Source organism: Leptodactylus fuscus, chromosome 4 (assembly GCF_031893055.1).
Source record: "Leptodactylus fuscus isolate aLepFus1 chromosome 4, aLepFus1.hap2, whole genome shotgun sequence".
Taxonomy (NCBI): Eukaryota; Metazoa; Chordata; class Amphibia; order Anura; family Leptodactylidae; genus Leptodactylus; species Leptodactylus fuscus.
The window spans coordinates 177,940,855-177,967,091 of NC_134268.1; the positions used below are offsets into that span (position 1 = coordinate 177,940,855).

At 38.5% G+C, this 26,237-nt stretch overlaps 1 protein-coding gene across 1 annotated transcript in view; it reads left to right on the forward strand.

The window, feature by feature from the left end:
• Positions 1-25,401, forward strand: part of SKAP2 (src kinase associated phosphoprotein 2) — a 172,805-nt gene extending 147,404 nt beyond the window's left edge. The window contains exons 11-13 of the mRNA XM_075271460.1: positions 2,867-2,976; positions 24,818-24,919; positions 25,271-25,401. Of these exons, the coding sequence (XP_075127561.1) occupies positions 2,867-2,976; positions 24,818-24,910 (203 nt within the window). The 3' untranslated portion in view covers positions 24,911-24,919; positions 25,271-25,401. The remainder of the gene's footprint in view (positions 1-2,866; positions 2,977-24,817; positions 24,920-25,270) is intronic.
• The last annotated feature ends 836 nt before the right edge of the window (positions 25,402-26,237 follow it).

The window sequence follows — 26,237 nt, forward strand, 5'->3', positions numbered from 1 at the left end:
GACTTTTTAACTGAGTCATGCATGATGTTAAGGATGCTGCCCTGTAGAGGGCGGCATACAGAGGCACTGTTCTCCTAATTACATCCTGGAGAATAGATTTGCATATTTTTTACCCTCATGTCCTCTACTGATGCCAATGAAATCTGCAGAACCCTACAAGCACTCTCATCACTAGTAGAATATTTCTTATCCTGAAGTTATAGCATGACTTGTGGTCGGGGCTATGATAGAAATGAATAACCTCCGAGGTTCAACATTTTTGCAAGCTCATGAAATTCCAGCTCTTTTAGTAAGGATTTGTCGAGCTTGTCAGTGACTTAGCATTAGAAGTAATTCTCGAGTAAGTTGCCTGTTTTCCTTGACATTGTGCAATTAGCAATTTATTGGTACAATTCTCTCACGTGGAGGAGCTCGGAGGATTTATCGCTAAGCGTTCCACTTTCTCTATGAGTGTTTCGTTATCAATACCGCTCATTTTGTAAACCTGTCTATAAAGTGTTTTTAGCATACGAAGTTACTTCAATGTAATTTATTCCTGATCTATGCATTATGCACACAACTTGCTAATGAGATGTAAATGTGGGTTATAAAGTGCTATGGAATCCACCGGGCCTGCTGTTTAAAGATCTTATAACAACCTTAGATTGGCGGTAAAGTCTCAACTGTGTTTACGCTTCCATCAAGATCAAATGATGCAATTTACATGCAGATTGCCATTGTCAAACACATGGTATCTTGTCAAAATATTTGGCATGAGGATTCGTGTTTTTTTTCTAATTAATGTCACTCTCCTAGTTTTAAATTAACTCTTTAGATTCCACTTTAAATCAGATTTACGTTACATTTCTCCATATCACAAAATGGAAAATGATATATTTCAATCTAGCGTCTTACTCCAGCCTAAGATGGTAAGCATGAGGAGATCCATACATTATCCTGTCTGCAGATCAATGAGTGTTGGGTATTTAGTCAGTTAATGGTGTGTATGGCAGTTTTCACACTACATCCATTGTCGCTGTGCAGTTGTTAGGATACGCTTGTTGTTTGGCGGTTGTCTTCATATGTGATGTGCCCAAGAAATACATAAAAAAAAATACTGACTAATCTTTGTATAGTGCTGCAGTATATATGGACACTATACATGCTGTATAAGTAACTAAATAGACTCCCTTTAAGCAGTCACAGGGTTTGGAAACATCCTCATCTTGTATGGAGTCATTACACTAAATCACACCCTGTGCAGAGAGACTTACAATCTCAATATCAAATGTTGGCCTTAAAGGGTGTGATTTAGTAAAATGACTACATGACTAGATGAAGCTGCTCCCCTCCCTCCATGACCAATAAAGGAAAATTTGCATATGCTCTCAGATTGTTAGCTCTTGCGAGCAGGGCCCTCAGTCCCATTGTATGAAGTGACTATTTCTTTGTAATGTATCTTTTTTGTCTGTACTTGAACCCTACAAATTGTAAAGTGATACGGAATATGTTTTATGTATTATTATATGCCAATCTAAGGTTTTAAAAGCTTGCAACTTGACTTTTCAGCTACAGAAAACTTAGTGATGGGCATAGGAAAGATCATTACTTGATGCTACTACATATGTTGGTACCAGTTTAGGGTGGAAAAGCACCGGACAGGATCCCTTTAACAATCATTAAAGGAATTGCACCATTTTTTATCGGTAGGGTAGAGGATAACATCCTAATCAGTGGGACAACTGCCAGGACCCCTAATGATCTCAAGAACTGGGTCCCATTTCCCCACCCTGATGGAGTGGCAGTCCAAGCTTACACCCTACCACTCCATTCATTCTTTATGGCTGTGCCACAGATAGCCAAGCACAGTATGTTTCTGTCTCCATTCTCCAAGCACAGAATACATATCACGTCCTGCAAAGTTATAAAAATCTACATAGATTTCCCTCTCTCCAATAAAAGCATAATCCCATATATCAAACACATACCCCAACTGCAAGGGCAATTTCAGAAAGTCTAATAAACCTTTCAGTATGTTTTTGGATTGTGGAAGGAATCTGGAATAAGAGACTGGAGAAACCTACTCAAACATTGGTAGTAAATGCAAACTTTAATAATAATACATTTTATTTTGATTGCGCCAACATATATAAAGTTATTGCTGTAAAGCAGAACAAAACTTTGCAAACAACTTTTGATGTTTTGGCAACAATTGTGTCATTGATACAAATTGTAATTATCTTTATTAACATTTGGCTCTTGTCTGTGAAATAATGTGCTTCTTTATTCTTACTGCCAGCTGAAATCTATACACAGTTTCCACTAGTTGTCGGTGGGATCATGTATATTACAGCGAAGCTGAGGCGGGAGGTTGGGGGAGCTTTAAACAGGTTTATCTGGGGCAACTTAAAACTTAAACGAGTCCTTCTGATATTATATCAGCTCTCATGTGACGCCACACTGCAATAAATACTGTAAAATACTAAACTTTGCTTTTTCAGAAACATGTTGGCATATCTGGGGGATAACTTGACCCCATAGCAGTACCCTTGTTTTAAGCGAAATTATGTCTTGAAAAGAAAATAGTTACTAAATTTAGATTGTATTCTATTTTTAATTGATTTATTTATAATTGATTTATAATTTTAGTATTTTTTCAATAAATAGTTATGGTAAAGTTCATTACTGTAGTTTTTTTTAGAATATATTCAACTTTTTGCACAGTATGATAACAGAGGTGGCCAAATTATTCAATAACAAGTCAATCTAAATGGATAGTCACTTGTGACGCACCCTCCATTAGAATACATTGGGGGGAATGCATTAAGTTTGTTTCTGATTTGTTTGTAGTAGCAAAACTTTTTATAATAATCATTTGCTTCTTTAGGAAAAGAGACAGATTATGCAAATTACTACAGGGGCTTATGGGATTGTACAGGCGATCACCCTGATGAATTGTCCTTTAAGTATGGTGACATCATCTATATTCTTAGTAAGGTAAGTTACGCAAGTGCATTTCTATGCTGAGAACTGGTTTGTTTGACAAATTCCATGAGAGTATACTTGGCATTACCAGTAGTGCTGTATACGCTACCCAAAATGATATCTCTCACACAAATTGTCCTTACCCTCGCAATAATAAATTACATTGTCATTCTAATACAATCACATTTGAGAACATAACCTAATAACAGGAATCAACTTAAAAGTATGTTTATGCATGCCTCAGGGGCTGGCAAGGAACCAGCGAAAGGCCAGTATAATGGACAATAATTATAGGATGCCCTCCACTGCCTACTGATAATACGTATATTATTTTCATCTTTCCCTTTCATAGAAGATGATTGTGATTAGAAAAAATTATTTGCGCAAGAGAGGTCAAACAAGACCACAGCACTGCAAAAAGGTTCTAACACCAGGGTGCCCCTGATAATCCAAATCTATTGCATTTACCTTATGAACGTTACATGTATTTATTACATTTTACCATATGTTTTACCATATGACCTTCCAGGTAAGAGGTGATGTTTTATTGTTATATATGAGGTGCATGTGTTTATGTTGCTATTCTAGGTTTTAAGGAATGTTTATGGTGTATTTCACAATTATTTTGTCACACAAGTGTAAATTTTATGGAAGGGCTAAAAAAATTATAAGTTCTAGCTTCCATCTATAATTCTACATCTATCAATCTTTCAGTTTTATCCATCCATCCATCCATCCATCCATCCATTGATTTATATATACTTTGGAGAACTTGAGATTTGTATGTTGGTAGTGATTTTTGTGGAGAGCTTTTTAAGCTTTTTAAAGTTTTGCCTTCTTGTAATCAGTTGACTACTAGAGATGAGCGAACAGTAAAATTTTCGAGATTCAATATTTGTTTCGAGTAACGCCTCAATATTGAACTACTCGAATCGAATATCGAACCCTATTATAGTCTATGGGGGGAAAATGCTCGTTTCAGGGGTAGGCAACATTCGATAAAATTATACTTACCAAGTCCACGAGTGAGGGTCAGGCTGGATCCTCTGAGAAGTCTTCTCCGGCAAGCGTTCCCGCGGCATCTTCCGGCTCTGAATTCACTCTGCCAGGCATCGGGCCTGGACAGAGCCGACTGCGCATGCCTACACTACAAGCGGGCATGCGCAGTCGGCTCTGCCCAGGCCTGATGCCTGGCAGAGTGAATTCAGAGTCGGAAGATGCCGCGGTTGAAGCTGCATGGAGAAGACTTCTAAAGGTAGGAGAAGAACCAGCGTTGATTGGCCGACTGTATAGCATTTGGCCAATCAATGCTGGTTCTATATCGAACTTTTCCATTCGAATAGCGAGTAGTATTCGATCGAGTACGAGTATTTTGAATACCGTAGTATTTGATCGAATACCCACTCGATCGAATACTACTCGCTCATCTCTATTGACTACATTATTGTATGTAAAAGCATTCAGCAGATACATACATAAACTACATGATATACATGTTTAATTATTTTGTATTAAACAGCTTTCAGATGGCCCATAGACTTCACACATCCAGGGCGTCCATGCTTAAAGAGGTTGTCCAGGCATTTTTTTTAATGCCTGGACAACCAGGAGAAGTGGAAAAAAAGTCATACTCACCTCTATCCGATTCTCTGGTGTCCTTCTGGTACATTCCGGTCCTTCTGCATCAGCGGCTTCTTAAGGGTCTCTTCCCGAGTTCTGCTGATTGGCCTCTGCAAGCCTCAGGAAGAGATTTGTGATGTCATAGGTAGTGACAACGCGTGACCTTCGCTGAGGCCAAAGATTGGCCTCAGTGGTCACGTGTGGCTGGGACTTTTGTCACATGTCAGCAAGGGACCAAGAAGACCGGACCGCAAAATTAGGAACCGAACCACCGTAGAAAGGTGAGTATGACTTTTAGGGATGGATTATTACAGTCCCTGCCTTCTGATCGCTCTCTATACAAGTGAGACAATGTGAAAAAAAGTCACTACCACACCCATGTCACAGGTTCTATCCCTACCCCTAGTGACACAACAGTTGTCACCTATATAAAAATATCTGGAACAGAGAGGGAAAACTATTAGAAATTTTTTACAGTACTTTTTCTATATTAAACCGAAGAAAAACATGATGACCGTCCACCACCTCAACCAAGTCAAAATCTTTGCATCCTTCACCGTTAAGTTGAAATTTTTCCCAAACCACATAGTTCTTGAGCACTAATTTCTGTTAGTTTCAGCACAAATAGGCTTTCTAATGTAACTGCTCTGGTCTTCTAGAGTAAGAGAGGTTGTTATAATAGAAATCTGACCACTGTATACACCTGTTTGGCCAACGACTCTCTAACTGTCTCCAGTCTCTCTATAGCAGCACATGTATTTGCTCTGCTACACCTTAAAGAAGCAGGCCTAAGCTAGTTAGTGTACTTACTGCAGCACACAGTCATGCATGTACAAATTACACTAGGTTCACACCTGCGCTTGGGTTTCCATTCTTCGGGCCAGTTTGAGGACCTGGAAAAAATGGAAACCTAAAAAAAGTGGTTACCCGCAGACTCCATAGATTATAATGAGGTCCATTGGGTTTCCATCCAAAAGATGCATTTTTCAAGCAGATTCGAGAATGGAATCCACAAGCGGAGACCTTGCGCATGTGTGAACTTAGCCTTAGGCTCGTTACACAGCTCGTTACAGCTCAGTAATCAGACGTCTGTGCATCTGTGTGTCCCTCACATGATCATAGATTGTATATCACATGACCATGGACTGATTTTTATTCACTGTAAGTAAACATTGTATCAAAGAAAGATATAGAAAGCCGTGAGGAATTGATATAGAAAGTATACTGGAAAATTGTAGAACTTTTCATTATATAAATAACTAGCAGGAGGACCTGGCTTCGCACGGATATATTTCATTTTTGGTTTGTGTAGTGGCCCCATAAGTATTGTCCAGTTTTGCACTAGTGTATTTTGCATATCATTTGTGTGTGTATCCATAAGCATCTCATTTCGGATATCAGTGAAAAACCTGCGATCGGTTGTTATGGAGACCTGGAGTAAAGCTGTGTGTATGTTACCTTGCGTAACAGTGTCATCCACAGCTCTCTGCCCATTTAATGCTGACATAAAGCAGTGAAGAAAAATGGCTGGGTTGCTATGGAAACCTGGAGTAAAACTCTAATATGTGGTACTCTGTGTAGAGCCGTATATCTAATCTTCCGGTGTGTGGTATTGTTTGCAGTGGTGCATATCTAATCCTCTGGCTTGTGGAATTGTGTGAAGACACATGTATCTAATCCTCTAGCGCTTGGTACTTTGTGCATACGCGCGTATCTAATCCTCCAGCTTGTGGTACTGTGTGCAGACATTCGTATTTAATCCTCCAGCGTGTGGTACTGTGAGATGACTTGTGTATCTAATCCTCCAGCATGAGGTATTGTGTGCATACGTGTGTATCTAATCCTCTGGCATGTGACACTGTGTGCTGACTTGTGTATCTAATCCTCCAGCGTGTGTTATTGTGTGCAGACGCGCGTATCTAATCCTCCAGTGAGTAGTACTGTCTGCAGACATCTTTTGGCGCATGGTACTTTGTGCAGACACATGTATCTATTCCTCTGGCATGTGGAATTGTGTGCAGATGCACGTATCTAATCCTCTGGCATGCAGAACTGTGTGGAGATGCGCGTATCTAATCCTCTCACATATGATATTGTGTGCTGACCTGTGTATCTAATCCTCTGATGCGTGTATCTCAGCTTGGTTATCAGTGTTGGATTGTACATGTGCAGTGACTGTGTGTATTTCTGTTGGAATATGAGTGAAAGACTTGCAGGTTTGTTTTGGCTAATGGGGGTCAGGGTCTTGGGAAAGCTGTATCTCCATAACAATACATCCAAGTGAGTTGGGTTCTTGTCTTAAACCTTCCCAGATACTTGAAGTATCTGTGTGCCAAATTTGGTGAAGATCGGTCCAGTCGTTTGGTCGCGCATAAAGAACAGACAGACAGACAGAAATTCATTTTTATAAGATAGAGAGAAAAGAGATAAAATTTATTTACTGAAACTGGAGAACCCCTTTAACCCCTTCCCGCCGCAGGCATTTTTCAATTTTCATTTTTGACTCCTTCCCTTCAAAACCACATAATATTTTTATTTTTCTGCTTTAAGAGCCATATGAGATCTTAATGATTGCTGGACTCATTTTTCTTCATGATGATACCATTAATTATTCTGTACAATGTACTGGGAAGCTGTAAAAAAATCAGAATGGGATGGATTTGAAGAAAAAGTGCATTTGTGGGACTTTCTTACAGGCTTCGCTTTTATGGTGTTCACTGTGCCGCCAAAATGACATGACACCTGTATTCTATGTTTTGGTACAATTCTGGGGATACCAAATTTATATGGTTTTATTTACATTTTAACCCCTTAACAAAAATCCAAAACTGTGCAAATTTTTTTTTTTTTTTTTCTAAAAGTCGCCATACGTACAAGGCAGTGATGGTGAACCGTTTAGAGACCGAGTGCCCAAACTGCAACTCAAAACCCACTAATTTATCACAAAGTGCAAACACGGCAATTTAACCTTAATAATGTGAGGATCCACAATTGCACTCAATTACAGACTTGCAAAATATGGTCATGGGGCTTTATAGAGCTTTCTGCTCCAATGTGACTCCCACACAGTCCAATCTGCTCCACAGTGACCCCCACACAATATAATCTGCTCCACAGTGGTCCCCACACAGTATAATCTGCTCCACAGTGGTCCCCACACAGCATAATCAGCTCCACGGTGACCCCCACACAATATAGTCTGTTCCACAGATGGGTGCCCAAAGAGAGGGCTCTGAGTGCCACCTCTGGCACTCATGCCATAGGTTTGCCATCATGGGTATAGGGCATCTTTTTTGCAGCGTCAGGTGTACTTTTTAGTTCTACCATTTTTGGGAATTGCTATTGCCTTGATCATTTTTTATAAAAATTTTTTATAAGAGGCAAAACTGAAAAAAGTGAGGTTTGGTAGTTTAGATTTTTTTCCTCTCTACGGCATTTACATAAGTGAGAAATATATTTATAGATTTGTAGAGCGGGCGTTTTCAGACACAGTAATACCTAATGTGTACGTTTTCACAGTATTTAAGTACTTGTAGATGTATTCTAGGGAAAGGGTGGAGATATGAACATTTATTTTATTTTTTTAAATTTTTTTTACTTTAAATTTTTTTTTTATGCATTTATTAGACCCTCTAGGGTTCTTGAACCCCAGGTGTTTGATCACTAATACAATGCATTACAATGCTAATGCATTGCAAAAAAAAGTCAGTACTATTGCAGGCTACATAGAGTAGCCTGCAATAGAACATATTGCACTTCATAAAGCTCCCGGCTGTCATGACAACTGGATGCCGGCCCTGATCCACAAGAAAATGGCGACACCCACGTGCCTCCAGTAAAATAGCGCCTCAGTCAGCCTTCACCAAGGCACCCGGGGGTTTAATGCCCGTGATCAGTGCGGGTGTCTGCTGTATAAACAGCAGATACCTGACTGCTATGGTGGCTGCCCAGCTCCCGTGCGGCCGCCATCTTTACACGCCTTACTAGTATGGCGGATGTCGGAAAGGAGTTAATAATCTTATACTGTCTCTAATGGACACTGAATTATTATGTTATTGCCTTTATACTATATACTAATGTAATTACAATTTATACATTTATATCTATGTGTAAATTATAATTTATACATAGATATATAACCATAAAGCCACGTCATGTTATCACCAATAGGTAAACAAGAATGTTTCTAGGCACAATGGCTTTCATGATACTATGTCACCACTGACTGTATATAGTGAGGCACAAAGCTCAAGTTCATAGGGTGTTGATATTGTGAACATTGATATAGCCTAGTACAATGTGAATATCCCCATCTGTACAGTCTGACAGGTCCTGTAGTGTATATATATATATATATATATATATATATATATATATATATATACTATATGGGCTGACAGTTCAATTTCACTAGATTTGGCGCTGTTACTTTATTATGAAGAATGTTAGCTCATGAGACTGGAACATTTCTTTCTCCCCATGAATATAAGTAATCAAGGAATGCACTCTGTAAATACTGGGAACCGGCAAACTTCTTCAGTCAACAATGTGCGAGTCTGCCCTATGACTGTCCCTTCAGTGCCGCCGTGACTATGATTTATGAAATATGATTCAGCTACCTTCAAAGTCTTTTCTTTAACAATAAAGTCACAGCAGCCCTACATATCCTTAGCATGCACACTGTCATTCGCCCATCTCATAATGAAACAGCCATTAATTACACCGTCTGTATTAGCAATGACATGTTATGCCGCCACAGACTGTTACTCCAATAATCCCCAATCTATCACCAGGAACCAGCCGCTGTAAGCCTTACATGAAGGTTTTGTATATTCTCTGATAGTTGCAGATCTGAACCAAGACCAGGGTTATAAGGAATGCATTAGTGTTCTTTATGCCAGGATTGGGCGATACCAGGTAAAAGGTAAGAGTTGCTAGGGGAGCACAAAGACTGTGGGACCCCGCTCCACTGTTTAAAGGGATTGCCCCATTCATATACCCTAATAGAAAATACTGAGATAATAGAGGAAGGCTTCTGCTCAGGATCCTCATCTCATAGCCTCAGTGCAGAGCAGTGAAAGGGGGTCTCGTGCTCCAAAGGTCTTGTCCTATTCCGACATTTTACTACATAACTAAATTACAAGTAAGAGAAATAAAGCAATACAGCATTAACCATTTCATGCTGATTTTCCCTGTAACTGGGGTTAAGATATTATCCCAGTTAGAGGGTAAGTACAGTCTCCTAGTATACCCTGCAGGGCAGATATGGGTCCTTTAGGACCCAGCGATCACCTGACTCCTGAGGCAGAGAGAGCCACATTATGGCAGCTTCCATAGCTGTATATACAGGGCTCATTGGGTTTTGTGTTTACAGTGATCAAGAAGGCAGGGATGGTAAGAGACCCTCTCTGCCTTGTCTCTGGGGAGACTCACTATTACTGCACAGTCATCTCCAAACTAGCCAAAAATGTGCCAGTACCAATGGGCAGCAAGCAGTTAATGTGAGACATTCATTATACTTAGGGCCTCTAATGATGTGCTGATTGAGAAAGGCCCCCTACTGGCCAGAAAGTTTTCCTCTGTGTTAGGGCCCCTTCACACGGCGTAAGTGCGCCGCTCATTTAGACACGTATACACGTGTCCGAGCGCGGCGCTTCAAAGCAGAGCCCATTGATTTCAATGGGAAGCGCTCGTATATCGGCATATATGCACGCTTCCCATTGAAATCAATGGGCTCTGTTTTGAAGCGCCGCGCTCGGACACGTGCATACGTGTCTAAATGAGCGACGGGCTTACACCGTGTGAAGGGGCTCTTTGGGTCCATTCACACGGAGTAAACGCGCTCATTTTGGCAAAATACACGTGTAAAGAATACACAATGTGTATTATATATAATATATAATATGTCATGTAAAAATAAGACTCCCATTGACTTAAATGACATTTTACGCGTGTATTTTGACATGTTTTTTTTACCCATGTAAAAAAAGTCATTGAAGTCAATGGGAGCCTTATTTTTACACGTGTATTTTGCCAAAATGAGCGCGCGTTTACTCCGTGTGAATGGACCCTTATTGCAGAGTAGAACAGTAGAAGTTTATTGCGGAATTGTGCAAATCCCTACTGGCTCACAAAAAGTTACCAGAACATGTCTGATTCTCATTAGTTATGGATTACAGGACGTATTAGAAAGGGAATACACACTACCTTTCATAAATATCCCCCAAGATATTGTCGTGTATGAAATAGAGCTCAGTACTTCACGCGAGCGGAGGACCTCCGTAAATCTTTATAACGTGACAGGACAATTGTCCAAATCTTCAGCCATTGTGTGAGAGTTTGGCACTATCTACTTGCATATGGAACTTAATTAACACAGAAATGAAGGAGAGAAGATTCAGTAACTGTCTGTCTGGCAGCGGCAGGAACCTATCATTTGTTTTATAGAAAGAAATGCTACAGAACTACTGGCCACATAAATAAAATGATAGATAATGTTGTAATTGCTGTCATTTTGCATTCACTTCTTGACATTCCGGTTGCTAATGAAGGTGGCATTACAATTAATGCAGGTCTGAACTGTGTCGCAATGTCTCGGTGCTAATACGACCTAGAATATTTATGTCATTGTATAGTGAGGTGAATTTAAAGGGATCCTAAACTTGCTGCCCAGGTGAAAAGGTAGCAGTCTTTCTTTCTTGAGCTATTTTGCCAACACATGATGTCCTCTTGCGGCACAGAGTGTGTGCACAGAATCTTGTCCATCACTGTGTGTGTACGGGGCGAGCAGGACTCTCACCCCTTGTTTACATCTGTTTTGGTATTCTGTTAAGGGGAGTCTGCATGGGGACCCCATGAACGGAATACCAAATGCAATTGGAAGCGCTGTGCAGTAAAAGCACACAGATCCCCATAGATTATAATAGGGTCCGTGTGGTTGCCGCCAGATCTCCGCACAGAACATGCGGAGAGAAAAGTACTTCACAATCTACTTTCTTCTCTGCATGATTCATGCGGGCAGTGCGCGGCAAGCACACTGACTACATTATAGTCTATGGGGTCCATGTGCTTTCATTCCACACCGCTTGCAAATGCATTTGGTATTCCGTTCGAGGGGTCCTCATGTGGAAGGGCTACTGTCACTCTTACCCCTCGTTCACATCTGTGTTTGGTAATCCATTCGGGGAGTCCACATGGGGACCCACCGAACAGTTTACCAAACGCATTTGCAAGAGCTGTGCAGTAAAAGCACACAGACCCCATAGACTATAATGTGGTCCATGTGCTTACTGCACGAATCATGCGGACAGGAAAGTAGATTGTGAAGTACTTTCTTCTCCGCATGTTCAATGTGGAGATCTGCTGGTAAGCACAGCTACTGGAAAATTTCAAAAATTAAAATGGTCTGAGTTTTTGGGTGCAGTAGTTGCTGGGTGATGGGGAAGGAGAGGGGGTGTTTTGGTTGTCTGTCTGCCCCTTCCCTGAGCTTGAGGACTGGGTTTTTTCTTCCCCCCCACTTGGAATTCAGTCTGGTTTAAAATAGGATATCTGCAATGTTCCTATTAACCCCTTCCTGACGGAACAGGAGCACTGCAGATCCCCTATATTCAGTAGACCAGGCACTGTCAGACACAGGGATACCTAATGTTTTTGTGTTTCACAGTCATTTTCTACTTTTATATGTATTCTAGGGAAAGGAGGGATTTAGAACTTTTATTTATTTTATTTTTTTATTATATTTCTTTAAAACTTCTTTTTTTCACTATTTTATGGGAGATTCTATACATTACTATTGTGGATGGTCATAGACCCCCCCCCCCCAAAAAAAAAAAAAAAAAATAAATAAATAAATAAATAAAATAAAATAAATAAAAAATAAATAAATTTTTTTGCTTGACTCAAGCATAAGCCGAGGGGGCCTTTTTCAGCACAAAAACTGTGCTGAAAAATTCAGTTATACCCGAGTATATACGGTACTAAGAAAGTAAATATGCAGCCAGCTATGTATCTAATTAATTTTGCAATGCCAATAACTGTATCATATAATTCAAACTAATTAATCATTTAATTTTGAAGGCAGAGTCAGAAACATGTTACGAATCCATCTCCACCCAACATTGGTCCCAACTCCACAACTTCAGCACGGACCTTGAATTTTGTAAAATTGGAAAAGTTATAAACTAGAAATAAGATGTATAGTAAAACTGAAAACCCAACCTCTAGCCCTTCAAAATGTATTAAAAATTTAGAAAATTTATTCAACACATAAATAATGGAAGTTATTCGAGTCTCTAATATTTTAGCACATTTTAGCTCCTATAATACAGCCACAGATCCTACTGTATGGTATGTATAATGACCTGAATTTACTACACAAGAGATTCCTCGGATACTCTAAATTATTCTGCTGTTTCTGCAGCTCCAATTCTCCTCTATGGGAAATATGGGATCAGTATACAGCAGCCATGCTCAGCTGTTCGCATAAGGTCCGGATGTAGCGACCTGGACAGACTAACCTTTAATATGTAAACTAAAGTACATATGTATTATGGCCATCAGAATGCAGTCATAGGATGTAGATGATGGGGAAGAAACATTAAGGCCTCGTTCACATCTGCGTTGATAATCCATTCAGGGAGTCCGCATGGGGACTCCTCTGAACAGATTACCGAATGCATTGGCAAGTGGTGTGCAGTGAAAGCACACGGACTCCATAGACTATAATGGGGTCCGTGTGCTTTCCGCAAGGTCTCCGTCAAGTCATGTGGACAGGAAAGTAGATCATGTACCACTTTTCTGTCCGCATGTTCCCTGTGGACACTGTGCGGAAAACACATGGACCTCATTACAGTCTATGGAGTCCGTGTGCTTTCACTGCACACCACTTGCCAATGCATTTGGTAGTCTGTTCCCCATGCGGACTCACCTACACAAATGTGAACCAAGCCTAAGAAGGTATAACACATTTTCTTCCTAATTCCAAATACATCTATCTTTATGATACATATATCTTATCTTATATATTGTAGAATATACCTATGTAGGTAAATTGTCATCATATATGTATATGTGTATACCCAGTATGAAAATAATATGGGCAGTTGTAGTTGATTTTGTTATATTACTGAATAAAAAATCTAGACACATTAATAAAGTATGGCATAAGAACCTAATAGTAATAGTAATGTTACAGAAATCACTATAGTGACACAAATAGAAATTTTTAAGGGAAATTTAATAATGAAAAGAAATGATCGCACACTTTTATACAAAAAATATTTTCACATTCACTTTCATAAACCAGGAAGATGAATTTACGTAAACCCAAGTAACAACACTTTCCAATCCTTCTGTTTAATATTTAGTCCATTAAGAACACATATGGGAATACCAGGTGCATTCTATTAGGTTCTACACCATCTAGTGGCAAGAATGAGGAAGCGCGCCTTCTTTCTTATTTGAAGTAGGCTAAAGTTCTCCTCCTCAAGTGTCAGCCATGTGCAGAAATGAATCATGACAAAACCATGTTGTTGATAAGTTGTTACAAGCAATTATAGCGCGCTTAAGGTTGAATGCATCAGTAACATTTCTGACAGAGCACATGACGCTTTCCTACTCACTACCACATACAGTGCAGAAGGGAATAGCCAGACTATGTGCAATTGATAAATGACTCTAAGACATATGAAGAATATGCTAGGGAATGGCCACTTGAAACTCCTTCAATTTTTGCCAATACATTATTTGGACGTAACCACAGTAGTTGTCGCTGTACCCGTACGAAAACGCCAGTACTGATAAGGAATGGATTCGGTGTAGATTACTTCTTCATAATTCATCCAGACATTGTTTATAGATAAATGTAACATATATAATCTGTGCATTAAGTTGGCCAAATTATTTTTAACTTAATAAAAACATTTTGTCAGCGGCTGCGGCTCTTGTAAACATTGATGAAGTTTTTATTAAAGGAAAATCCCGCCATTCATATGGTATTTATTTAACATATCCAGATCAGCCTATTTGTAATATTCAGTCCTATAAGGCCGCATTCATATAGGAAAGTTGGCTTGGTCCATGAAGGACGTGTGTTTTTCTTGAAAGTTTCTCAAATATGTATGTCCTTGTGGTTTCACATGATACAGTTACTTGCTGTTACATTGCTGTCTGTCCCCCAAAGCTTTTGGGCATTTGGGCAGATTTTAACCTCTGCACCTTGATCATTATAAATCTCTATAATGTTTCCTTCAAAAGGAATATAATGCTCCGGTTTGGATCCTGACTTTTTGCACCCCTGGGTTCCCGTCTGGTTGCTTATACAATGTTCAGAGAATGTGGAACAGATTGTTCAGGCAGAAATATTACAATGAATAAACCTATTATTATTCCCATAGAATAAATGCTACTCGTAAATATCAAAATTCATGTAGACTTTATTGGGCACCAAATATGCAAACATTAAAAACTTGACTCCATCTAACAGACAGGGTGACATAGGGAATAGGGTTGAACAGATCTTGTGATTTCAGGATCGTTTTTAAAATCCGATTTTCGATCATTTTCCAGCCGATCCTGATCGTGAAATTTGCTTGATCGCCGATTGGGATCTGATCTTTCCCGATCCCGATGGCTCAACCCTAAATGCAATAAGTCATAGGTAGGGTTGAGCCAATCTTGAGATTTCAGGATTGTTTTTAAAATCTGATTTTCGATCATTTTCCAGCCGATCACGAAATTTGCTCCATCGCCGATCGGGATCCGATCTTTGCTGATCCCGATTGCTCAAACCTAATAGGGAACTGCTGATAAATGTCATAATATATCTAATACAAACCATAATTCCACAGTAATGAGCAGTCAATATAATCCAGACAATGACACAATAGACCCTAGAATGAAAAAACACTGCCCCAACAGTGGCTTAACTACCACCATAGTATGTGCCCAGTCCAGCGCCCCATGCGCATATCAATCCAAGCTTCATCATGGTGTCACCCTTCAACAGAGGTGTAACATATAGTTTCCGGCCCCAATATAAACTCTGGTCCCCAACTATAATGTACCATTTACTATTATTGACCCCCTACGGCTCCTGAACCCTGGTGCTACTGCATTCTCTGCACCCCTCAAGTTATACCCCTTCACTTCACTAGTAAGCCTGTACACTAGCTATGGTGAGTACAGGACTGGGTCTAAATTGAACAGAAAGATGGCTACAGAAAATGATCAATGGATTTTAGCAAATTCTGCTGTAGCAACAAACGTAGAAGACTCTTGCAGCAGAATTCACAGGTTAACCTCTGCAGGATGGCCACAGCTCTTACCCTTAGTTTTTTTTATTGTGGAGAAATGTATGAACAAATTTGCGCCTGAAAATGACCCTTTGTGGGGTATCCCTTCACCATTGTCCAATGAGGACTGACATTACAGACTGTGCAATGCCCAGTTGTCCATGTATTCAAAGATACTTAGAAGGAATAACAGGGGAACGGCACAAGGCAGAGTCCTAGAAATAGGTGCTCCACAATTTTTTCTGTGAAATGCAAGCATTTACTGACACGGCACGGCAGGAGAGATGACAGGATCTTTTTAAAGGGGTTGTCTTCATGTCATCCCCGCTCCTTATCTTCCTCAGCTCTGTAACTGAGACAGACCAGTTGCTTGAGACAGGAAGCTATTTGTAAGTTGCAGCTGTTAAAGGGTACCTATCACTTTAAAGAAACTTTCGCCATGTCACGGTGATATGTCAGACATTTTGATTGGTCGGGATCCAGGTGCTGAGAAACTCACAAATTGCTAAAAGCAAAAAGCAAAAGATCCCCAAGGGGAGTGGAGCAGAGCCGGTCAGAAACTAACAGAGCCAGCACTGGGATGCTTCGTCCTTTTAGCAATCCCTGGGATTCCCTACAAGTATTGTGTGCATGGCACCTAGTAGATTCCATATGATGGCAGAGATTTCTGACTTTTCACCGTACACTGGGGTTTTTTGTGATTTTTTTTTCTGCGGTAAAGATAACACATTACTCAATAGGTTTATTATGACATAACATTTTTACAGAGCATTTTTTTACTCCATGACGTTTTTTTCAAAGTGGTATTATTCTGTGTGGAGGATACTAAGGAGGCATGATCCTATGTGTCAGCCATTTAGTGGACAATTTATAGTGTGGAGTCAACCAAGGGGACATTATACTGCGCGGAGGCCATTTAGGAGCCATTATACTAGTTGAGGCCCCTAATGGAGCATTATGTGTGGGGCCATTGTACTTGCGGATGGCAACAACATGGCATCATATTGTGTGGGACCATTAAGGGGGCATTATACTGAGTGGAGCAATTTAAGGACATCATAGTGTGTGAAGGGAACCAAAGAGGCATCATGGCTATGCGTCTGTGCAACCATCACTACTTTATTATTGTGTGTGGACACAAAGAGAACATGGATTGGGTTAGGAGCATAGCTTACATTAATATGTTACGTTTGTCCCACTTTGTGTACGTGCTCTGATAGGAATGCTTTTATTCTGTACTGATCCTGAGCTTCAGTCTATATTAGAGGTAGATCTATAATAACAATTTTGCATTCTTTGGAGCTGAAATCTCCTATGTGCCATGATATTTTGCTGTCTGCACAATGCTTACTCTGGTGATCATTAGAGGTATTGTTTTTACACCAGGAAATGTGTCTGACCACAAGCTTGTTGACTGCTGCCAATGCTGACTAGCAGAATATGAATGCTCTTGGAAATGACCTACCCCTGGTTCACATTAACGTTTGTATTCTGTATAGAATGAGTTCGCATGGAGACCCCCCAAACGGAATACAAGTGCAATTGCAAGCGCTGTGCTATAAAAGCACACGGACCCCGTAGACCATAATGGGGTCCGTGTGCTTGCCGTGCACTACTTGCATGAATCAGTGCAGTTATAGTAATTGAACATATTGACAAATTTACTCAAATTTATATCCATGTATAAACAAAAGAACCTGTTTGTTAAGGCTGGGTACACACCTCGGCCCGATGCTAGCTATTTGCATTAGAGAGTTATGAAACACATCATATATGGTGCACATTTTTTTACAGCATTTTCTCTCATCTTTGGTGCATTTTTTGGTTGATTCTATTTTTTATTTTTTTTCAAAATGCTGTATTCTTTGGTTGTGGCTTTTTTGCCGGTTTGTTTCTAGAAACTTCTCTATCGGGAAAAAAAAAACATCTTAAAAAACCTTTAAAAAAAGTTTTTCACTGCTGTTAAAAAACTGACATGCACCATCCTTGTCAGTGAAAATGGACATAAATAGTGCCATATGAATAGACCCATTGAAAATCATAGGCTCGATGGGTAAGTTGATCACATTCTTTTTTAGGGTATTATTTTAAAACGGGGGGGGGGGAGTTTAATATAACTTTAGTGGTGCCTGAATAGCTTTTTTAAAGGCTATTCACGCATATGTGGGGCTCTATCAGCATGATTTTGCTGATAGAGCCCCTTTAAGGACTGACTATTTCTGTGGTACCCCACAATGTCCCCTTTCTCAAAATCGGACAACTCTGCACTTCATGGCATCTTACATGCGACTAATGCCAACGCTGTTTCCTGTTTAACGGCGGAAAGCGTGACGTACATTACGACTGCAAATACCTTCATTTGCATGGGTGCCAAATACTTATTGGTAGACAGTGTATGTATTTTTTCCAGTATAATTTTAAAATCCACACCATAAATGAATATGCTGCCTACAGAAGTCCCACAGCTCAGCTCAATTTTTGAAACTTGTGGTCTGTATATTTTCTTCTTTCATTTCTTTTTGAGATATTCTGGCCGGTATTTGGGTTTGGTTGCTCCATATGCACTTTTATTTTTTTTGTAATGCAGATATTTTGAGAACATGTTATATCCACCACTGATGTCATGTATAGGATGATTTATATACTCACCTAGTACTATCTTACCGGAATGCTCTCTCTTACTTTTTCATGTTATTTGTATATGTACAAACTTTTTAACATTAAATGGCAACATAAAGCACTTGCCATCTCAAAAGCATTACAATCTTTGAATACAGTGTTGGCCAAAAGTATTGGCACCCCTGCAATTCTGTCAGATAATACTTGTCTTCTTCCAGAAAATGATTGCAAGCACAAACGCTTTGGTATTAATATCTTCATTTATTTTGCTTGCAATGAAAAAACACAAAAGAGAATGAGAAAAAAAAAAAACTCAACATCATTTCACAAAACTCCAAAAATGGGCCGGACAAAAGTATTGGCACCCTCACCCTAATACTTGGTAGCACAACCTTTAGACACAATAACTGCGAACAACCACTTCCAGTAACCATCAATGAGTTTCTTACAATGCTCTGCTGGAATTTTAGACCATTCTTCTTTGGCAAACTGCACCAGGTCCCCCCTGAGATGTGAAGGGGGCCTTCTCCAAACTGCCATCAGATCTCTCCACAGGTGTTCTATGGGATTCAGGTCTGGACTCATTGCTGCCACTTTACAAGTCTCCAGTGCTTTCTCTCAAACCATTTTCTAGTGCTTTTTGAAGTGTGTTTTGGGTCATTGTCCTGCTGGAAGACCCATGACCTCTGAGGGAGACCCAGCTTTCTCACACTGGGCCCTACATTATGCTGCAAAATTTGTTGGTAGTCTTCAGACTTCATAATGCCATGCACACGGTCAAGCAGTCCAGTGCCAGAGGCAGCAAAGCAACCCCAAAACATCAGGGAACCTCCGCCATGTTTGACTGTAGGGACCGTGTTCTTTTCTTTGAAGACCTCTTTTTTCTCCTGTAAACTCTATGTTGATGCCTTTTCCCAAAAAGCTCAACTTTTGTCTCATCTGACCAGAGGACATTCTTCCAAAACATTTTTGGCTTTCTCAGGTAAGTTTTGGCAAACTCCAGCCTGGCTTTTTTATGTCTGGGTAAGAACTGGGGTCTTCCTGGGTATCCTACCATACAGTCCCTTTTCATTCAGACGCCGACGGATAGTACGGATTGACATTGTTGTACCCTCGGACTGCAGGGCAACTTGAACTTGTTTGGATGTTAGTTGAGGTATCCACCATCTGTACAATCTTGCGTTGAAATCTCTCGTCAATTTTTCTTTTCTGTCCACATCTAGGGAGGTTAGCCATAGTGCCATGGGCTTTAAACCTCTTGATGACACTGCGCATGGTAGACACAGGAACATTCAGGTCTTTGGAGATGGACTTGTAGCCTTGAGATTGCTCATGCTTCCTCACAATTTTGCTTCTCAAGTCCTCAAAGACAGTTCTTTGGTCTTCTTTCTTTTCTCCATGCTCAATGTGGTACACACAAGGACACAGGACAGAGGTTGAGTCAACTTTAATCCATTTCAACTGGCTGCAAGTGTGATTTAGTTATTGCCACCACCTGTTAGGTGCCTCAGGTAAGTAACAGGTGCTGTTAATTACACAAATTAGAGAAGCATCACATGATTTTTCAAACAGTGCCAATACTTTTGTCCACCCCCTTTTTTATGTTTGGTGTTGAGTCATATCCAATTTGGCTTTTTGACAATTCTTTTTGTGGTTTTCCATTGAAGACAAATTAAATGAAGATAATAATACCAAAGAATTTGTGATTGCAATCATTTTCTGGAAGAAAATGAGTATTATCTGACAGAATTGCAGGGGTGCCAATACTTTTGGCGAACGCTGTACAATTTACAAACTAAATACATTTGGGATTTTTTCCCGCACCCCAAAAATGTACTAGTACATTTGTCTGAGAATGAATTTATAGACATGGATTTGTATGAATAGTGACAATTTCTGCATATGTTGTCGCTACATAAGCTATAGAAAAGAACTCCATTTACAGTCAATATAAACCTCATCCTAACTTTTGCATACTACTATAAAGTCATTGCACATAGAACATTCTCACACTACAACTAATTCTCCTACGTCTCAATGAGAATTCAGTTTTCTACCAGAATCTATTAGAGCGGATTAAACTTTTCACTCTCACTCTCTGCAGTTTATTTATATAAAACTATAAAACCCATAAAACATGTCCGGGACACCTATTTTGGAAAACTTCTAGCTGAAATGCTCTGAATTTGTAATCTTCCCCTGTCCTGCCCCCTAGTGGCCATCTCCATCTTTTCGTACAAATCTTTGACCTGTGTGTATAGGATTGCAGTGAGTGTAAATGTGACATCACAGACCTCTCATAAATCAGGTTTTGTGGTTTGTAGGAAGTGTGTGATGTAAAAATGTCCATGCTTAGCAGAAGTGAACTATCCTTATTTAAGAACATAAAATGTTGTGGAGCAGTTGTGCTTTGCATCCTGGGTATTCTGAGCACAGATCAGCCAGATGTTCTACTGCATGTCATAAAATTAGGATCACATGTCTCTAGCTACAATTTATAGGCAAGAATTCTTAGCTTTGCTTTCTAAGATCTAACCAACGTGTGCTAGTCAGCTTCAGGCGATGTGTCTAAGCTGTATAAATCACAAGTACAGAGGAATTATGACATTTCTCGAATTCTAGCACACCTGCACGTATTGTCCACGCAGGCTTCTGTCTTCGGTACGACAATTAAAAAATACTTTTTGTGTCAATGAAAAAAATTGTTGCAAATATTCTGATGCATTTACATAATGAGAATTGTATTCTGTTTTATGTATGTTTATATATCACTTTCTTCTTATTTATTTTACGGTATGTCTTATCATTTTTTTTAATTCATATTTTTTTTTGCCAATGTGTTTAAATAAATAAATATAAATATATATATATATATATATATATATATATATATATATATATATATATATACATATATATGAGACATGGCTATTTAGTCATAGTGTTTATATACATTTTATATCAGTTATTTATACACTAAATTTCACACCATATGAAATACTGAATATGGAGTAAAGACGTTGGGAAAAAATTACAAAGTGTGATTTTTTTTTTTTACTTTTGGTATATTTTTTTGGATCTATGGATTTTTTTTCACACTGCAGTAGGCTGTAGGTAACGCTTTTTTTTACATGCACGTTTCTATAGAAAATTTTAAAAAAATCAATAAAAAATTTAAAATACACCAAACCAATAAAATTTGTGGCAGCCTTGCAAGCCTAAAAACTCACACTAAAGTGTGTGCGTGTGTGTGTGAATGAAGCCTTGTTCTTCAGCTCAAGTGGAAACAAATGGGAAGTCGTGACACACAACATATTACAAAGCTGCAGTAAGCAATTTCTAGCCGTGTTACTACAACCATGTAATATACCAGAATTTATTAACTCTTTAGTCTCATCCTGGTGTGAATGAAATCAATATACACGTTAGGGTAGTGCACTTATTTTTATACCCCATACAGGTCTATATTTTATTGTAATGTGTTATGAGGTCAAAGCATACAATTGTAACGTGGAAATTATTTTTTTAATATTCATTTTTAATATTTTTTATCTTTCCTTTATCTTGATGTTGCTCTTAGTGTGATACATTGTAATGATGAATATGTAATGGAGTTTCTTATGTGTAAATGTCACACAGGCGTATGGTATCAAAAAGCAAGCCAGAGTATTGTGTTTTTATATGTTGTGACGCTTTCAACATTTTATAGAATAATTTTTGCATGCTGTAGATGTAAACATGACATGGTGGGATAAGATATAAAATGTGGCACAATTGCATAGAAAATTATACAAAAATAATCTAGTATATGTACACTAAAATACCTGTATGTTTATGTTGTATAGAACATACATAGCCCATTGTGCCAAACTTATTATGCCACATGTACCATTATAACACATTTTGTGGAATTTGCGCTATACTCACCAACTATTGACTTTATGGTTCCTGGGAGGCTATTAAAATATTATGTCATTTGCAGCTTCAGACTTTTATATTAGGAGACTGCATAAACAGCAATAGCCAAATATACTATAATTGTATTCATAAGAGTCCCTGATTTTAGGGAACATTCTAAGTATAGAAGAATCGTACGTAGTGTATAATCCTCACAATATTCCGGTCAGCAGACCCAAGACATTATATGACACCCTGTGTGTGCCGTTGTATAGCCAGAATACATGCTCCAGAAATGGCTACCAGCCCATGTATAGTGGTACCTGATAAGAATATAGATCTTGTTTCCTATTGATATGTACTAAGATGGGCTGCTGTATATTAGGATTGTCTGGTATGATATTATAAGATGGCTGAGATACATGCCAGGTATAGGTGGATGTATATTGCTATGATATAGTTAGTGATCCTGTGCAAATATAGCATACTTAAACTTGACACTTAACACATTAATTACATTAATTACATTAATTTGACAGACATTTCAATGGCTTCTGTTGAGTGAAGTTTCAAAGTCTGCCACATCTGTAAAATTTCCAATATAAATGTAATATAAATATATTACAAAGTCAATCCAAATTATAGAATGGTAATCCCTGTACACATCCCCAAATAGTAATAATTACAAATTATAGAGCCGGTGCCCCCAAAATAACTCTGAATCATGTTAAAAAAGTCCGTCCTATGCCCTCTCTCCTATAGGCCTATGGCAAGGTCACATGACACTGTCTGAAACACGCCACATGACACTGTCTGAAACACGCCACATGACACTGTATGAAACACGCCACATGACAATGTATGAAACACGCCACATGACACTGTATGAAACACGCCACATGACAATGTATGAAACACGCCACATGACACTGTATGAAACACGCCACATTGTAGACACTGCACGTATGGGTTAACCACAAAACACTGGGCATGACGGACAAGCTAGGCCACACTTTTAATATCAGATTAGTAAATTGTTTACCTATTTGGATAACTGTATGTCACCTACGGCAAGGTTACTACAATACAGTGTACATGGAATATGGTACAGACTGAGCTGACTGGATGGTAATGTGCAGTTTATATTTATAAGGTACTTAGCTGCTACATATGTCCTATTGACTTTTTACTATAGTGTAAGGGTAAATTCACATGCAGCAGATTGTATATATATTTTATACATCTGAATGGGGCTGTTTTGCAGCAAGTGCATGATTTTATACAAGTACGATGTATGGAACAGTCTGCAACAAACCTGCCATGTGGGAATTCACCCTGAGGGTATAAAATACCCTATATAAAGGTAGAGGTATAAAGAGGTATAAAGTACCTCCTGTTCTGGTATTGTATTATGTTGTCCTGGTTATTAATATTTATAGTGCTAGTAGAAAAGTAGATAGATAGACAGACAGACAGACAGACAGACAGACAGACAGACAGACAGATAGATAGATAGATAGATAGATAGATAGATAGATAGATAGATAGATAGATAGTACTACAAAGTTTGGGGCCGCACAGTAAGTCTGCAAAAATTGGTTATGAACATCTTAAGGATCTGTATCTATTCCTTTCCCATTATATGGTCCAAGAAATAATAGCACTTGGTTATTCCATGTGTGATGCTTCAGTCCAAACACCTTTCTCAAGTCAAAAGTGAAGGGTCTTTAGACCAAAGTGTCACATATAGAATAAACAAGTCCTTTTTTTAGGGGGGGGGGGCATTTTGGAGTATAAATTAGATAGATAGATAGATAGATAGATAGATAGATAGATAGATAATGTTCAGTGATAGGAAGATAGATTGAGCGATATAGAGAAATACATACATACATACATAAATATATATATATATATATATATATATATATATATTGTATATATATACACACACAGAAAGATCAAGATAGGTAAGTAGAATGATAGATAGTTAGATAGATAGATAGATAGATAGATGTCAATGTGAGCTCACAACAACTGTTTAAAGTACTTTGGTTATCTTTTAGTATGGCCATCTTTATAGTCCACATCTTGTCTGTCTTATACATCTATCTGCTTTTTTGCTCCCTGATTTCTGTTGTACCTGTACTATACTGTAGCTTCTAAGCCTGTATGTTATTTTTTTCCTCCATTTGTTCCATATATAGTATCAGTATATCCACCTACACCTTTGCATGTCCTTACGGTTATCCTCCACTGGAATTTATCTAAGCAGACCATTATGGCGGCGCTCCTTCTAACCTGGCTTGCGTGGCTGCGATTATCAGACCAAACATAGGGCAAAAACATTTAAAAGTAGCTTTGCATTAAATGATATTACATTTGTGCTAGGCAAAAGGTTAATACAGCTTATTGTTTTGAATTAGGAGTACAATAGATATGGCTGGTGGGTAGGAGAAATGAAGGGATCCATTGGCTTGGTGCCTAGAGCGTACATAATGGAGATGTATGATATTTGAGAGGCCTGGGTAAGTACATTTTAATCCAATCTACCATAATGGCTCATGTGTTCTCCTGTTCTCTGTTTTATAAGCATTTCCTTCCTAAAACCTCTGCAGCAGTTATATTAACTTAAGGACTGTGGCAAAAAATAGCTTTTAAGCCTTAATTAATACTGCTCCATTAGTTGTCTGCATGCGATAGAAGCCCACATTGCAGCAGGCGAGCGGCCGCCTTATCTCTGCTCACTACTGTATATTGCCTTCAATCAAACATTGTAATTAATTTCTGTCTTAGATACTGTGATATTTACGATAAACTCATGGTGTCTGGTTTTCTTCTCTCACATCGCTTTTTTTTTTTTGTTGTTGTTAAACCAGGAATCGTCTTTTATTAGAAACACGGAGAAGATTCTGTCGTCTTGGTATATTTCGTATATTATTTGCGTGGTATCGGGGTTGTATATTCATGAGTTTTTGTCAAATAATGACATTGCTTAACATTGCATTTTTCCGGCTATTATAACTTAATAGTGTGTTCGTTCCATTTCTACATCAATCTATGTTTGGAAAAAATAAATACAAAGAAATATTCACATTAATAAATTGCAATTTTTTTTTATTAATCTAGAATGTTACTATCTATCTATCTATCTATCTATCTATCTATCTATCTATCTATCTATCTGTCTGTCTGTCTGTCTGTCTGTCTGTCTGTCTGTCTGTCTATCTATCTGTCTGTCTGTCTGTCTGTCTGTCTGTCTATCTATCTACCTATCTATCTATGTATGTTATACATACAGTATATATATATATATATATATATATATATATATATATATATATATATATTTTTTTTTTTTCAATTTATTTTATTTTATTTTTTTAAAGTTTAGCATGTTTTATCTCTTAACTCTTGGAATATTTGCACATTAATAATAATCTGTTTTTATACATGTATATGAAGTTATTATGAATATACTAATAAGAATAGTAATGCAATACTAAATGGTGTGCGTGCCAATAAAAATGTCATAGGATAATGTGATAGAAAGCAGCGTGATGTAAATAGGTGCAATTGTCAATGAAATATGTAGTCATGGTGCAGTAGAAAAAGCTCTGCCCATATAAGCTTGCAATCTAAATAAATAGGAGATACCATTAAAACGATACACTGTGATCTAAGCTACATTATACAAGCCTCTATATGATTTTCGGTTATTTTTTAGTAACTAAGCGTACCATTTGTATCCACAATAATCTGTCATTAAAGGCCGTTTGCTCTGTGTGCGGAGCATTAAAATTCAGAAATATTGTGTGGTTCATGCAGTCAGTGACCAGCAGGTGG